The 15,039-nt window shown below is 40.4% G+C and overlaps 1 protein-coding gene across 3 annotated transcripts in view; it reads right to left on the bottom strand.

The window, feature by feature from the left end:
* The window catches only part of LOC146369075 (kinesin-like protein KIF21A), a 42,465-nt gene extending 30,533 nt beyond the window's left edge, over window positions 1–11,932 (bottom strand). For all 3 annotated transcript variants that reach the window (XM_084909569.1, XM_084909570.1, XM_084909571.1), the window contains exon 1: window positions 11,500–11,932. In XM_084909569.1, coding sequence (XP_084765695.1) covers window positions 11,500–11,549 — 50 coding nt within the window. In that variant the 5' untranslated portion in view covers window positions 11,550–11,932. The remainder of the gene's footprint in view (window positions 1–11,499) is intronic.
* Window positions 11,933–15,039: the final 3,107 nt, after the last annotated feature.

The raw sequence follows: 15,039 nt of genomic DNA, 5'->3' as shown, positions 1-15,039 counted from the left end.
CATCCTTCCTAAAACACAGCCAGTCAAATGCTGACATCAGTATTCCTGCCAATCAGAAAATCAATTCAATCCCCTAGAGCCAGTCCCTGTGCATCATCACTAACAAATCAACATTAACAGTAAACCTCGACATCTGATTCCTACTTAATTTAATCCTGTGTGATTTATTTTTAGCTTTAAGCACCACTTACAGCTGAGGGCACCGAGTGATTCAGCAAAAACAGAAAGGCACATCTGAGCCAAAGGGCAGCAGACACGACTCTTTTCTCCACATTTCACAGTGAAACCAGCAGAGTCACAGTCACATCATCACAGTCATATATTTTTAGATCCCGAAACACTTGGAGTTAGTTGGTATGAGCAGTGCTGACTGCTAACTCAAAATTAGTATAACAAAATTTTATATTTGTTTGACTTTTTTTTTTTTTTTTTTTTTTTTTTACATGTGATATTAGTATATTAGTTACAGATTATTATAATCAAACACATACTGATTATTATACAAGTAGCAACCTCCAGGCAACATCAACTGGCAAAACTGCAGTTCCTCACATGGCCACTTGAGGCAACTTAAGAAGCTGCAGTAATTTCTCTTGCCAAGTTCCCCCTTTATGACAAATTTTTATAGAACTCACCTGTTTAAGCTGTGCATAGCTTTAAGGGTATATGTTTCTACAATAGAATCACTGTGGAGACTTCTTTGTGTTGCCAGTTTTATGGGCATATCTAAAAACTACAAGAAGGACCGTGTGCGTCCTCCTTAGGGATTTGTGCTATGAAGCCTCAGGTTTACACTGTTGACTGGTAATTATGTAGCAATGGGTTTCAGGTCATTTCACAAAGAAATACAAAATACAAAAGTAATGTAACAACTAGTGTAATGAGATACTTTTGTTAGAGTTTAATGAGGTAACTTAAGGCATTATTTTTCAGAAAAGTATTGTGTAATAATTTACTTTTTTTGAGGGTCAACCCCAAGACTGATAATAATGAATTATGAATGCACTTTGCTAACCAAGGCGGCTAGCCAGTTGTAGCAATTTCGAGACACTTAGGAAATCAAAATTATGAGGTATGTAACTCAAAATAACTCAGACAGTAACTCCAAAGTTTTGAAATAAAAACCTGAAATGTTGAACAGTGAAAAAAAAATACTTTTGTATTTTAAAGAATAGACTATCACTCTATTCTTTAAAATACAAAAGTATTACAAATGAGCTATTCATCAACTGACATATCCCAGGTCCAAATTTACTTTATGACATAAAAAATATGTTCTAATTTAATGCTAGTAGAGTCTAATCATCTTATTAGGAATAATTTAACCGATCTGGGAAAATTACCCAAAGTAAATGTAACACTGTCAAACATAGCACATGTACAAATGTAAAAAGTGTCCACCTGGTAAAAGAATAAAAGCCTAACGATATGTCTGTAGTTAGCTAGGGTTTTGTAAGTGAGTAAGTAAGTAAGTAAGTAAGTAAGTAAGTAAGTAAGTAAGTAACACATTATTCAAAGTTTAGATAATTAAGTTTGTGAGCTGCATTTTTTGTGCAACTGAGAAAATTACAGACTAAAGCTACTATGGCATAAACCTAGGGTGTGAAATTTGGTTTCAAAACTGAGTTTACAAGTGAAAGCAGAGTTTTGGCTACTTGTAATCATTTTTTGTTCTTTGTTCTTTTTCTAGACACCTCAAATTCAAAAGAAATCCTCTGTAAAAACTCGGGTGAAACAGTTGAAGTTGTCCGTAAGTTGTTGATCTGAGTTGACTGTAGTTTTTTGAAGTGCTGTAACTGCAGATTGAAGAGAGAGATGCTACCCAATAGTGGATAATGAGGCTATAATCAAGTCACAGTAACACATGCACACCACTCACTGGTGCATACAATCTCACGCACAAGGTCTACCTCGTCATTTGATGCTAATGTAACTGAGACAAGGGAACTGCAAACACTCAGATTTCAGTGACACTTCCCAACTTTCTTCGAGCCAAAGTTCTCTGTTGGGAGGTAAACACCGAAACTCTATTCTTCCGCGCTCTAAAAAGGAAACATAACTGTAGTGCGGCTCTAATTTACATTCTTTTAAACGTGTGCAAGTGTGCATCAAGAACACCTTCAAGTACAGCATAATGACTACCTTATATAACAACACGCACACTGTATGCCTCTTTAAGCCAGCAGGTGCACAAGTTGTGTTTTTCCGTTATTTGTGTGTGTGTGTGTGTGTGTGTGTGTGTGTGTGTGGACTAGCTTGTGTAATATGTTCCTAGTAGCCTTGGGCAAAGGGAAGAACAAGGAGGTACAGAAATGACACAAGGAGAGAAAGTAGATCCTAAGTACAGAGCGAACCCTCCAGCCACAACGAGCAGCTACTGCTTTAACTCACCACAACACAGCACGGCTGCATTTTTAGTAACAGCATCTATTGTCTAGCAGCTCGTCTTGAGATCTAGAGCCAATTCATTGGGTCACTCTCTTCAGTGTGCTGAGAGAGTCAAAGAGTCAGTCGAGAGATTCATCTGTACAAGAAATTCACTGTTAAAATGTGGGACGTATGCACAGATGAAATGGACAGGTTACATCCAAAAAACCCGCCAAGTTAAAGCCGATAATTTGGGTTGAATTTAAACATCTTTTGAAACAGCTGTAAAGCATTAAAATTGAAGGTGCAGTTACATGTAACTACAAGAATACCATACACCAGAAGGACATCTATCCAGCCATCCATCCAGGAGCTTTTTTGGCACAGTTTGGGTCTACTACCTTTACAGATTATGGTCAGTACAAAGAGTTCGATAAATTATTTCTATCCTCATGAGGATAGACTTTTCCAAGGTAGTAGTACCCCCATACACAGGGTCACAGAATTGCTCAAAGTGTACAAAAATGATGTGAATCGCACGGCCTTTGCAGGGGTGAGATTTTAACTCAAAAGTCAACCCTTTGAGAGATTTTGGGCGGATATACTGTCCTTCTTTGTCATCAAAACACCAAAATGAGGTCATAACTTTCGTACAAATGCCGTTCTGTCCTTCTGGTCGTGAATGCTTGTAAAGCTCTTAACCCTCACATTTGGCATTGTCAGGGTAAACATTTGTTTGCCTTTCTCTATTTTAATATCTTGTTTAAAATAGATTATCACTGTCAAAGGATCAAGCTGATAATTTATCGCAGTACAGTAAGAAACATGCATCTCTAGTATGCTTTGCAAGATGATATGTGCTCCACAGTTTTCCCCCACCTCAGACAAAAAAGAAAAAAGATCTCGGGAATTTCCATTCTTTCTCAGTGAACGATGCATTCGTGTCACTTTGCACTTGGTGTTCTACAGAAGCCAATAAAGAAGTATTGTATGAAGCCCACCTTTAATCATTCTTTTCTCTGGAATCTGGTGTGGAAACAACACCAGACAATGGTGTTGGTGGGGGTGGGGGGTGGGGGTCGGAAAAGACCGAGTAGGAAAGAAGAAAAAAGAGGGCATTCTGCTGACTCAGGCTTTGAGTTTCCCTCCCTCAAGCTGCCCTTAGATCTGTGGCAGTCCAGTCACAGGGGCATCGCTGCACACCCCTACACGTGAAAGGACCCAAGGTTGCCATGGTAACAGCTAACATGAGTCCACGCAGGCTGCCAAAGGAAAAATGCGACAGGGTCACGGATGAAAGTTCTGACAGCTTCCTGGGTCAAAGATCGCCGGACAGGGAAAGAGGGAAAGGTGGAAGAGGATGGTGGTTATCACCTTGAGAGGCAGCCAGAGAGGGCATATCAGCACACACACACACACACACACACACACACTGGCCTCCAGCACTGATACCGGTTTAATAAAAACATTCCATTTTGACAAGGACAGTTCGGCCCATAATGGCACATGTGGGAGTCACGCGGAAATTCAAGAAGGCAACACAAACACAGCAAGCATGAAACAAGCAGGAGAGTTTTGAAATGAAGCTACAGTACACAAATAAATACTAATATTAGGAAAAATCTATACTGAACTAACCTCTGCGCTATTTAGACAGAACTTATTGAATATCAGTAACAACATGATCACATGACAGAAGCTGGCAGATGGCTTGCAGCATGCTTCCCTTTGTGTCTCAGTTCACTTGAGTTGATTCATGAATATTTATCGTGAATACGCTTGGATGGATGCCGGTCAGAGGAGGCGCGCACACACACACACAGGGAGGTTTTGGTTCACCGCAGCGGACGCACGGGCCTTTGCCCTCAAACATAATCCACAAAGGTCAAAGAGGAGGAGCCAGTAGGCGTCAGACAATCTGGAAAAAGCAGCTGGGTGCTGGTTTCTAACAATACTTGTTTTTATTGTTGTTATAACATAGAAACTTTATTTGGTACCTATGTTTTTTCAATGTCCTGTCTATGTTGAGTACAGTCAGCACACGCCACCTGACTACAGCGTAGTGTAAAAACCATGAGGAATTTCTATACTAGATCTTTTTGACAGAAACCCTACTGCCATGATGGACGCAGGTGTTATGAATCACATTAATGGGGGTCCTGTTCCACATGAGCACTGAGCCTTTATTAATGTGATTAGTCACACCTGTGTTTGTCTCCTACTCCAGGTCATAATGGCTGCTGCGAGGAAGGTCAGTGACTGAAAAAGAATATTTGTGGTGATCTAATCTAGCACGATGGTCTTAAATCATCTTTGCACTAACATTAACTCCATCCATCCATTTGCTTCTGCTTATCCTTCATTAACTCATTTAATATAAACTAGATTTTGATAACATGGCTACATTTTTGTTGGGGTTTTTTTTTGTAACCAAGTAAGTAACCAACTCATGGACAGGATGCACTGTTTTAAAGCATACTTTTGGCATTTCTACCAGGTTAAATGGACATCACATATGCAATCATCAGTGACAACATTAACATCACCTATCAAATATTAAAAACGTCCTGCTCATCCACCAAAGCAGCTCTGATCCATTCCTTCAAGTGGGTTAAAGCCACTGGATGTGGCTTGTTTCAGTGCATTCTAATGATGCACTATCAGATTGGGATGTGAAATATTTGAAGGCCATCTTAACACATTTTACTCTGTGTGGTGGGTGACGTTGCACTGTTTCCCAGACACAGACTTTAATAGAGCGGGATTATTTATGACTGCAGTTAGATTATTATTATTTTTTTATAAATTTTCCATCACTGAACAATCCACTTGCGGTCATTCCCCAGAAAGTCTCTCCTCCCATGGTGGGACAGACTCCAGATCCACTGCAGATGGACTACAGTTGGCTATGGTAGCCCCTTCTTTAGAATTGGTTTATGTGCTGCTTTACCAAAAATCAGTGGGGCTGCATGATGCTGCTGCTTTTGGAAGTTAAAGTTGGAGTCCACTGACAGAGAAACTGTAAAGACTGGAGAGGCAGCTGACTGTTGCTTATTTACTGGAATAAGGCATGTATTATTTGTTAATTTATTTAAGCATGTGTGGGTGCACTATGTTTCAGTTTACCCCCATTACTGCCAAAAATGCAGTGCTTTTACAGTCCTGCTGGGCAGGCCACCGCCATCAGGTACTGACTCTCTGATTAGGTTGATCTGCAATGATGTTCAGGTGTGGTATGTTCAAAAATAACACTCAGGACCAAAGGTTTCCCAGTAGAGCATTCCAGTGTAACGAGAAGGTCAAAGTTACTCACGTTACCTGTTAGAAGTTTTAAGGTTATGGCTGTATTTTGTCCAAACTGTTGGCTCATTAGGTGCTGCCTAAGTTTATATAGCTTCTTGGTGCATTCAAAATAAGTGCATTATTTTCAAGTATTCACTCAAGCCCATCTAATTAATGAGGAAAAGCTATCTGCTGTGGATTCCAAAGTGACTACGAAACCTGAAACCTCACTGCCCACCACTTCTGCCTGTAGGCTTTGAATTTTTAAAGCTGCACCTCGAGGACATCGACAATCTAATTAGATCTCTTGGCCGGCTCCTTCGGGCTGACTTTGTAAAATCAATTATTTCTCAGATAAATCATTAAGGTTTTGCATGATTTTTTTGTGCACCATTGTGCCCAAACATGCACACACAGATGGGCTGTTACATAAGAAGATAGATCTTACTCATGAGAATAGGCCAGTAAACACTTTGTGTTTGCTAAATCACCCAACATTGTATCACTGAAGTGCCCCATCTGTATGCTGTCAGGTGTGGAAAATATTTTTTTTAAAACCACAAAGGAAAGAATAGCAAACACGTCTTAAGATCCATCAAGAAAGCACATTCTCTTTTAAAGAACAAATTGATTTTTATGTTATATCATCTTTCCAGTAATAAATCAAGGAGACACAAGAACACCCTGTTAGGCCGTCCTTCTGTTAGATCTCCAGATGTTTCTTTCTTGTTCTTTTCTGTAACCACTCAAAAAAGAAAAGAAGAGATGATAAAAGTGCATTTCATCACTTTGGACCGTATGGGACGGGGGATTAGGCGCTTGCTAACAGACAGCATTAGCCACGCAGGCTGAGGCAGGTAGAGGTTGGCAACCTGCTAGCTGATTACTGGAGACACACAGATGAAGCTAACTAGACTGTTACAGGAGCTGGGAGAAAGCTGGCAGTCAAAATGTTTCAGAGGTAAGAATCACAGTTCACGACAAGCATAAAATTTCAAAATAATTAGAATGTTGCCACGGCGATTAATGAGCTGAAAACATCAACGCGAAGCTGTGGTTGAATGTTCAAAGACGTGAAATGAGCCGTTCAGGTGTGACCTGCAAGTGACTGTCTGTGAAAATTAATCAAAGATGGGACATTTTCTAAAGGTTTCGTATTAATCAGCAACAGAAAAAAGGAAACAAGTGTGACAACTTAAGAAAAGTATGCAGGCTTTATAATGACAATTTGTATTTTGTTCATATTGGTTATCACAGGAAATTCAAAGCTTTTTTAATTTGGAGTTTTTGTTTCTTCTGTCTCGTCTTCATGTTGTTTTAACAGCTAGGTGTGAGGCAGCCAAGTGACAATAACACGATTAGTTAAAGAAGCACGAGGCTGAGCGACTTGCTGAGAGTTATGTTTAGCATTAACAGTGGATTTTCATTCTTGGGAAAAGTACAGTAAATTTGCACATCTGCCTACTAAGAGCTCAGTTCAACTGCTGCACTGTATGTTTTTGAAGTCTAACATATGTATTCATATGTTCAATAATTACGCATGCTGCCAAAAAAATAAAAAATTCTTATAATTTCTACATTGCCACATCACAGTCCCTTCAAAGCAGTTTATATTGTAAAGTAGCTGCCGGAATTTCAAGGGTGCCGAGCCAGATCTCCAATGAACTGAGTCTGGCTTCTAAAGCAACAAACAGACTACAATTATTATTGTTATCATTACTACTAAAGGAGGCCGAGGATTAGCTAAACATTTGCAACCCAGTATAATGCCAAAGTGTACATTTGCAGCCCATTCCCAGCTAGGGCTGTTCGATATAACGATATGTATCGGATGACGATATAAAAACGGCTATCGTTTCATTTTACGCTATCGTTTGTTTCGTGGTGTCGCAAAATAAACTGTTTACGGCAATATTTTTTCATCGTTTTCATGGTCACTGTAGTGGCTATATTAATTACTTAAAGTTCTCTCTTTCTCTTATATTTAATATAACCACACTACGGGCGGACAAGCGCCTGTTTTTATGCGTTGTCGTTAGCAACAACAACGGTAAAACCATCGCGTGTCCGCTTGTTTATTTTCCACATAAACCTTTCACAATAAAGCTCAAGATCCTGTTGAGACTTTTCAAAATAAACTGAATCACATGAAAGAGGATCCAGAGTGTTTACGGATGAAAAGCAAAAAGAGCCGTCAGGTGCTAAAAAATAAACCTTAGACTCAAACGTTAGAACAGGCTTTTCCCCGCAGCACGCCGTGTAATAAATACTCACAAAGAAAACGGCAGCCGTTACAACTTATGTCTAAAAATGTATCGTTTCACGCATCGGATAAAACACTCGACTACAGGTACACGACACCCAGCTGGAAACACTTCACGCATGTCGAGCTGACCGAGATTCACAGAATTTACAGAAAATGTTACATTTTTGTGATTTATATAAGATAAGATAAGATAGAACTTTATTAATCCCTCGGGTGGGTTCCTCTGGGAAATTCAGTTTCCAATAGCACAGCACCGACAGAAGTTACAGAATGTGAGCAGAATACCATATATACACATATATAAATACAGAGACATATATAAATAAAGAGTATACAAAAGGGATAAATAGAATAAATAGGAATAAGAATACAAGGGAATTGCACATTTCAAGTATTGAAGTCTATTGCACCGTTGGTTATTAACAAAAAGTATTGCACAGTGAAAAGGCACTACAGCTTAGTTGTAGTGCCTTCGTTATCGGGACGATAGATGTCTTATATCAGGATATGAGATTTTGGTCATATCACACAGCCCTATTCCCAGCCCACTCCTGAGGCGTAATATACCAACGATTTGTCAAGTCCGGCAGCATTCCTGAGGAAAGCGGAAGGTCACCTTTCGCGCCGGGTTATGGATGAAATCCAGTAGACTGATGCTCCCGCGGTAATACACGTTCCAGCCCTGTATTCCAGCCCTAACCATAACCTTATCCCTAATGTTAACCACAACTTTAATGAAGTTAAATCGCTTTGGAAAACACTAGCTAAGTAAAATGAACGTACACGTGTAGATTGATTCCAAACGGTTCTCATTTTTCCGATCTCATAATATAGGAACATGTTGGGTTCCTGCAAGCGTAATATACTGACGATTTGTCACCTAGCGTAAAATGTTACGCTTTGGGAGTGAGAACGTGTTGATAATAGACACCATGTAATGCAGTGGTCCCCAACCTTTTTTGCGCCACGGACCGGTTTATATCCGACAATATTTTTATGGACTGGCCTTTAAGGTGTCGCGGATAAATGCAACAAAATAAAACCAGTACCAGTACCCAAAAAGATTTATTCATAACACTTGGGAAAAGACCCAGGGGAACCGAGTTAACAATAAAAACAATGAACCCCCCCCCCCGATAAAAAACCCATCAATTTCACACCTGAGCCTCAACCCTCGCGGCCCAGTACGAAAAGACTCACGGACCGGTACCGGTCCATGGCGCGGGGGTTGGGGACTGCCGGTGTAATGGACACAGATGAAGAAGTTGCAGTAACTTGCAGTATCAGCAGAGGGAGATATTTTATTTCAACCCAACATAAAAATACTTGTGGGACAGCATTTAAAGAGACATTAGTAACACTTTTACATGTACATACACATTAGCCACCTGGCTTAATCGTTTCAGGCGTAGAACGACGTTGGAATGTACCTTATACCTTCCTTGGTCTCCCTGGTCTTCCTTAGCTTTAAATATATTGTCTCCCCGTGTTGGTACTGCAGTGAAGTGAAGATTACACTATGTAATAAGTCGTTAGCTAAAGGTTTGTGACTAATTTTGAGTTATCTCAAAATTTCAACTGAACTGAAAATTTCAAGTTATTTAAACTCTATTTTCAATTTCAAGTTTTCTCCTAAGTTTGAGTTGGTAAGCTGAAATTTTGAAAAAAGGAACTCAAAACTTTAAAGTTTGACTTATGAACAAGAAAAATACTTTTTTCAGTGATGGAAACGAGCTTCCGAATAGAAAACTCGACAATGACGGTTTGTGCTAGCATGTTAGCGCATAAAAGGCCATTTAAAGCCATATATCAGTGTTCTTGTTGGAGGTATGTTCAACATTCATTGCCCTTTCAGTTCTGCTTTGGTGAACACAAAAATCCTGTCTGGCACTTGCTAAATATTCCACTGTGTTAACTAGCTGGCTGCTAATACTCCTGGTTGGCTGTTTGGTGTGGGATTGGTGAACAGAGCTCTTGTTGAACGGTCCTCTGATAATATTGCTGAATCCAACCAGCATATTAACTAGCTAGCAACTTGTCTTTTGGCTGTTTGTGGACACACAAGTTAGCAGCTAGCTAGTAAACCATGTTTACTAGCTGTTTGGTGCTAGACACATAGCATGTAGCTGGATTATTATCAGTTTAGTTAAAATTACCCCACTGCTCTGAAAGGCAACAGTGCTACTAGGATACCCCCCCCCCCAGTGCAATTTAGTCTAGTTTTGAACTTAACTAAAGTTGTATTTATGTACTTACACTGAGAAAAATGAAACATGCCTCTAAATTCATCCAACCAAATACATAAGAAGAGACATAAATGTGTGCCATAGCATTCTTCGTGAGAATAGAGGTTACTTACGTCAAAGAAATAAAGAAAATCAAACAAATCATGAACAAACTTATAGATGAAAACCTAAACCAATGAAAAGCCTTTTTGTCTGACCTTCAATAGGACAACAGACCAACAAACACAACAAAGGCGCTTTAAATAATTACTGCACCTGACCTTTCTAACAAGATACAAAAGCAGGTAGGACAAAAACATGCAGATCTTTGTTTGCCACACATCAAACAGCCTGCGTATGCGGCTCAGGCTGTTTTGTGTGTTCACATTAAGCTAAGACAGGAAGCCAGACAAATGCAATGTTCCAATATGAATTGAATCGTATTATTAAAGAGAGCAGCAGAGCATGTGATTGGGGGGTGAGGTGGGGTGGGGTGGGGGTGTACAGACAGATAGACAGATTATTTATTATCCATGAAGAAGGGAGAGAGAGCTTGTAAACTGAGCTGGCTCAGTAAACAAGAGTTCTGGGTCAAAGTCTGAATGCACAACAAGGAGCTAGAGGGACAAGGAGAAACGTGAGAGGGACGGGAGCTTTTTGTCCTCTCCTCCAATGAGATCACATGACAGTTCAGGTTTTTAATCCAAACACACACACACACACACACACACACACACACACACACACACACACTCCCATGCAAGTGGCTTCCAACATTATACTGGTGTCTTTATTGATTTGTTGTATTGTGGCCAGATGGCGGCTATCTCAGTGTGTGTGCTGTGTAAGTGACAGGACTGGACTGGCCTCAGGGACAAGGGTCAGAGCAGCATGATACAGCGAATGCGCGCGCACACACACACACACACGCAGTAACGCACAAAAGCAAGGCGAAATATCACAATGAGTGACTGCAAGGGGCTCAAATGCACCTGCATTTATGAGAAGTGAGTGCATCCTTTGAAATCGTGTGGCTCACTCTTACTACAGGTGCAGTCTTCAAGGGAAGAAGCGGAAGGCCTAATCCCTCAGACACATATGGCATCCTCATTCATAAATCCAGTACAAAGCATGCAGGTATTAACAAGAGCAGCTCATGTAATCGAGAGCTATATTTGCTTTGCACACCATGCACGAAAACTGCAGCAGCTCCTGTCGGCTTCAAAATAAAAGCAGGTTTAGTAAAGGAGTATTGTTGTTTTAGGAGAGCCCAGTCAAAATAAAAGCAGGAGTAACATGCGCATGGTCCCAAGCAGGTGTAACACGAGAGCATCTCAGGAGAGGCGTCTGCATCCTTACCTCAGGGCGACGCGCACCGAGCTCTCATCCGGCCCGCTGCTGCTGCTCATGGTGGCACGGGAGGCTGGCCCGAAACAGCCCGCTTAAATATAGCTCAGTTTCGCTTTTTTTTCTTTTCCCTTTATCCTCTTAGACGGGAGAGCGTCGCGGTCTCCCTCCCTCCCTCCCTGCTCCTCTCAATAAAGCGCTTTCTATCTTGGGCTTCCACCGCGGCCGCCGCTTTCGCCTCACCTCGTCGCCGGCTTGGAAATAAACCCCATTTTAAAGGCTCAATCTATTCTATATGAATAGATGTGGATTCCATGTTCAGGGAAATGTGGCTAAGGATTCAGCCGTGGTCACCTCCTGGGAGGCATCGTCGCTTCCTCCGGCCCGGGTGGAGCGCGCTGTGTGAGTGTGGAGGAGCCGGGATCCGCCTGGCTTGTGATTGCCCTGGACGTAACCAAGCTCCTCCCCCCAGGAGAGCCGTACCAATCCAGGCAGGGGGCAACCTCACACACCAGCAATAATAAAAGTAATAATAATAATAATAACGCACTTGTGTCGACTGTCAGCTCAGTGAAACTGACTTTATCGTGACATATCGCTAAAAACTCCAGAATATATGCATGGCCTGCAGTCCTTGAAACCCTAAACATGGCGATGTGAAGCGATTTTAAACTTCCACTTAATATAAACCTGGCCTCTTCTGTCTGTGTGTAATAATTAGATGACGTTATAGGGCACAAAATTTAACTTGGCCACGTTGCCATCTACTGGTGAATTCTTATTATTACACCCGTGAACTATAATTCTGAAGGTTTGTATTCAACAAAAATTTATCATGTATGTCAATATGGAGACTTTTCAAATCCTCATTCAACTTACTCCTCTTTCAACTCTACTTCCACACACATTCACCTACAGACACCTTTTAAACTGTAAAATAAGCCAAGACATTGAACTATTCAACTTGGATTTATCTTTTCAATATCTTTTATAGTTTTTCTTCAGTTCCAGTTTAAGTTTAATGCTCCCCTCCTCCCGTTTCAGAGTTTATAATGGGTGTCAATGGAATGAAATGTTGGCTGTTTCAGTAAAAAGCTGCTTTGTCCACAGTTTTTGGTCTACAGTCATTATTTTACCCTCAAAACGTGGACTTGTAGAAGCAGTTTTCCAGCAGGTGCATCACGGCAGATTTAACAGGGCTTTGCCACAGAGCAACAGTATCTCTGTATTTACTCCAGTCCAACTGAAAGCTGTTGTGTGTATATACTTTGTCTCCACACTAACACACAATTATTCTTAAAGTAAAACCCACAAAATCTTTAATGATTAAAAACTATTTTGCCTGTTCATTTGATGCCAGTTCCACTCTTTCTCTGTAATTTACACTCTAATACTCACAGACAGACACACAGAGCAGATATTTGGTAAATATGCTGGTTTTTCGTTTGAGAGTCTTGAGTTTAGACATTTAAATCAGATTTCTCTCATGATGGTCTGGACCACGTTGTCCCTGATGGAGCAGGAGAAAATGGTCTGGCTATTCAGTGCTGTAAAAGTTTTGGAGATTCGATCCAAAGTGGCCTTTGTGACACTGATGAAGAGTATGCTCAGCCTTTGGGAGGCCATGTTTAAGAGGGGGCGAGGAGGAAGCTCCCAGAAACTCTGCAGGATGTAGGTAACTATGTCTGTCACTACTTCTTGAGTTGTGAGCATTTTGGAGCTTTGTGCTTCCTGCTGCTTCTCTTTAAGTATCCCAATGTAATTGTTGACATTGCTGAGGAGTTTAGGTTTTCTGGGACAAGAAAAGTGAATTCAGTTGACTGTAATCTGCAATCTACTGACATGTAATGGTGAAATGTTACACGCTGTAACCTTAATGATACTTGAAAATAGGCCAGGTGCTGCTCTGCTTCAGCCTGTTCAGTCTGCACACACAGTCTGTGTAATATGTGAATAAAACTAAAAGAAATTAAATGAAATGAAACACACAAAACAGTTAAAGATTAAAAACTATTTTATCTTTTCAACTGGTGCCAGTTCCCCTCTTTCTCTGTATGTCACTCACTCTGTGATACTCACATACAGACACACACACACAGAGCAGATATTCTGCAAATGTTCTGATTCTTGAGTTTAGACATTTAAAATCCATAATTCCGCTCTTCCAGTGATTTAAAGAATATGAGCTTTCAATATTCATTCTAACTTTTTTGGGTCATTAGTCAGTTGTTCTAATGTACATTTTAAAGACGTTCAGCAACTTTCCAAATTTGAAAGAACTTCTTCTGGGTGAACGTCAGTTTTCAACAGTTCTGCACTTTGGTTTTCAGGTGAATGATTCAGTGTATTTCACCTCATTCAGCAAGCTTTTCAACAAGGATTCGGCAATTACAAAAATTAACTAAAACCTTTTAGCTATCAGCATTCAGGCTGCATTTTCTTTAGTAAATGCATTCTTTGGTTGTATATGCAATGTACTCTACTTGCTACATTAGTGTGTCCATCTACAGCCCCTTTCACTATGTACTTGTGCAACATGGAAACATGACACAGTTCATTATTTCCCATTTATGTATCACTTTTGAACATGACAGTTCATTTTGTTGATAATAAGACAAAAAAAATGTCTGGGGTGTCTGAAAGATCAACTGGGTGTTGGTTTGACTCATAGGACAGCTTCAGCTGTGGGATTCTCCTGTTTGTATTCAGACACTCACTGCACCCTCTGTTGGAGCCTGACTGACACTGAAGCTTTGGGGAAGATCCCAGTTTGCCGATATTTATACACTGGCTATTATTCTGTATGGTATATATACACGTTAAGAGCTATATTAGAAGGAACAAAAGAGCAGTAATTATTTATTCAGAAAGTAGGGTTCTCATTGGCCAACAACATGCCAGTCACATGAGAATGCGGTAGCTGCTGTTCTCCTGTAAAGTCCAGTTACAAAATACCACGATAGCACTGTTGAAAACCACTAAGCAGTGGATGCTGTCACAGTGGCTATATCCATCGTTTCTACTCCCTGTGATTGCCGATAATTGCCTATAATTACATTTTCACAATATATCTAAAATTAGAAACATCCTGTCTCACAGAAACTAGAAAACTAGTTTGTGCATGTATTACTTCTTGGCTGGAATACTGTAATTTCTTTATTATCAGGATGTCCTTAAAGCTCCCTGAAAAGCCTTCAGCTAATCCAAAATGCTGCAGCGAGTACTGACAGGCACTAGAATGCGACGGCATGATTCTCCCATACCGGCTTCTTTTCACTTTAAAATTCTTCTTGTCACAAACGAGGTCTTGAATAATCAGTCCTCATCTGTCTTCCTCCCCTCATGCTCAACTGGTAACAGCAGATGGCTGCCCATCCCGGATCCTAGTTATGTCAGAGGTTTCTTCCTGTTAAAAGTGAGTTTTTCTTTCCTACTGTTGCTAAGTGCTATTATCATAGGTTTTTTACTTTGCAATATAAAGCGCCTTGAGGCGTCGTTATTTTGTAAGACATAAATAAAACTGAATTGATTTGCTGACAGTTGCATTGATGC

Source organism: Perissodus microlepis, chromosome 17 (genome assembly GCF_051167445.1).
Source record: "Perissodus microlepis isolate ML-2025 ecotype Zambia chromosome 17, ASM5116744v1, whole genome shotgun sequence".
Lineage (NCBI taxonomy): Eukaryota > Metazoa > Chordata > Actinopteri > Cichliformes > Cichlidae > Perissodus > Perissodus microlepis.
This window is presented reverse-complemented; position numbering and strand designations above follow the sequence as displayed.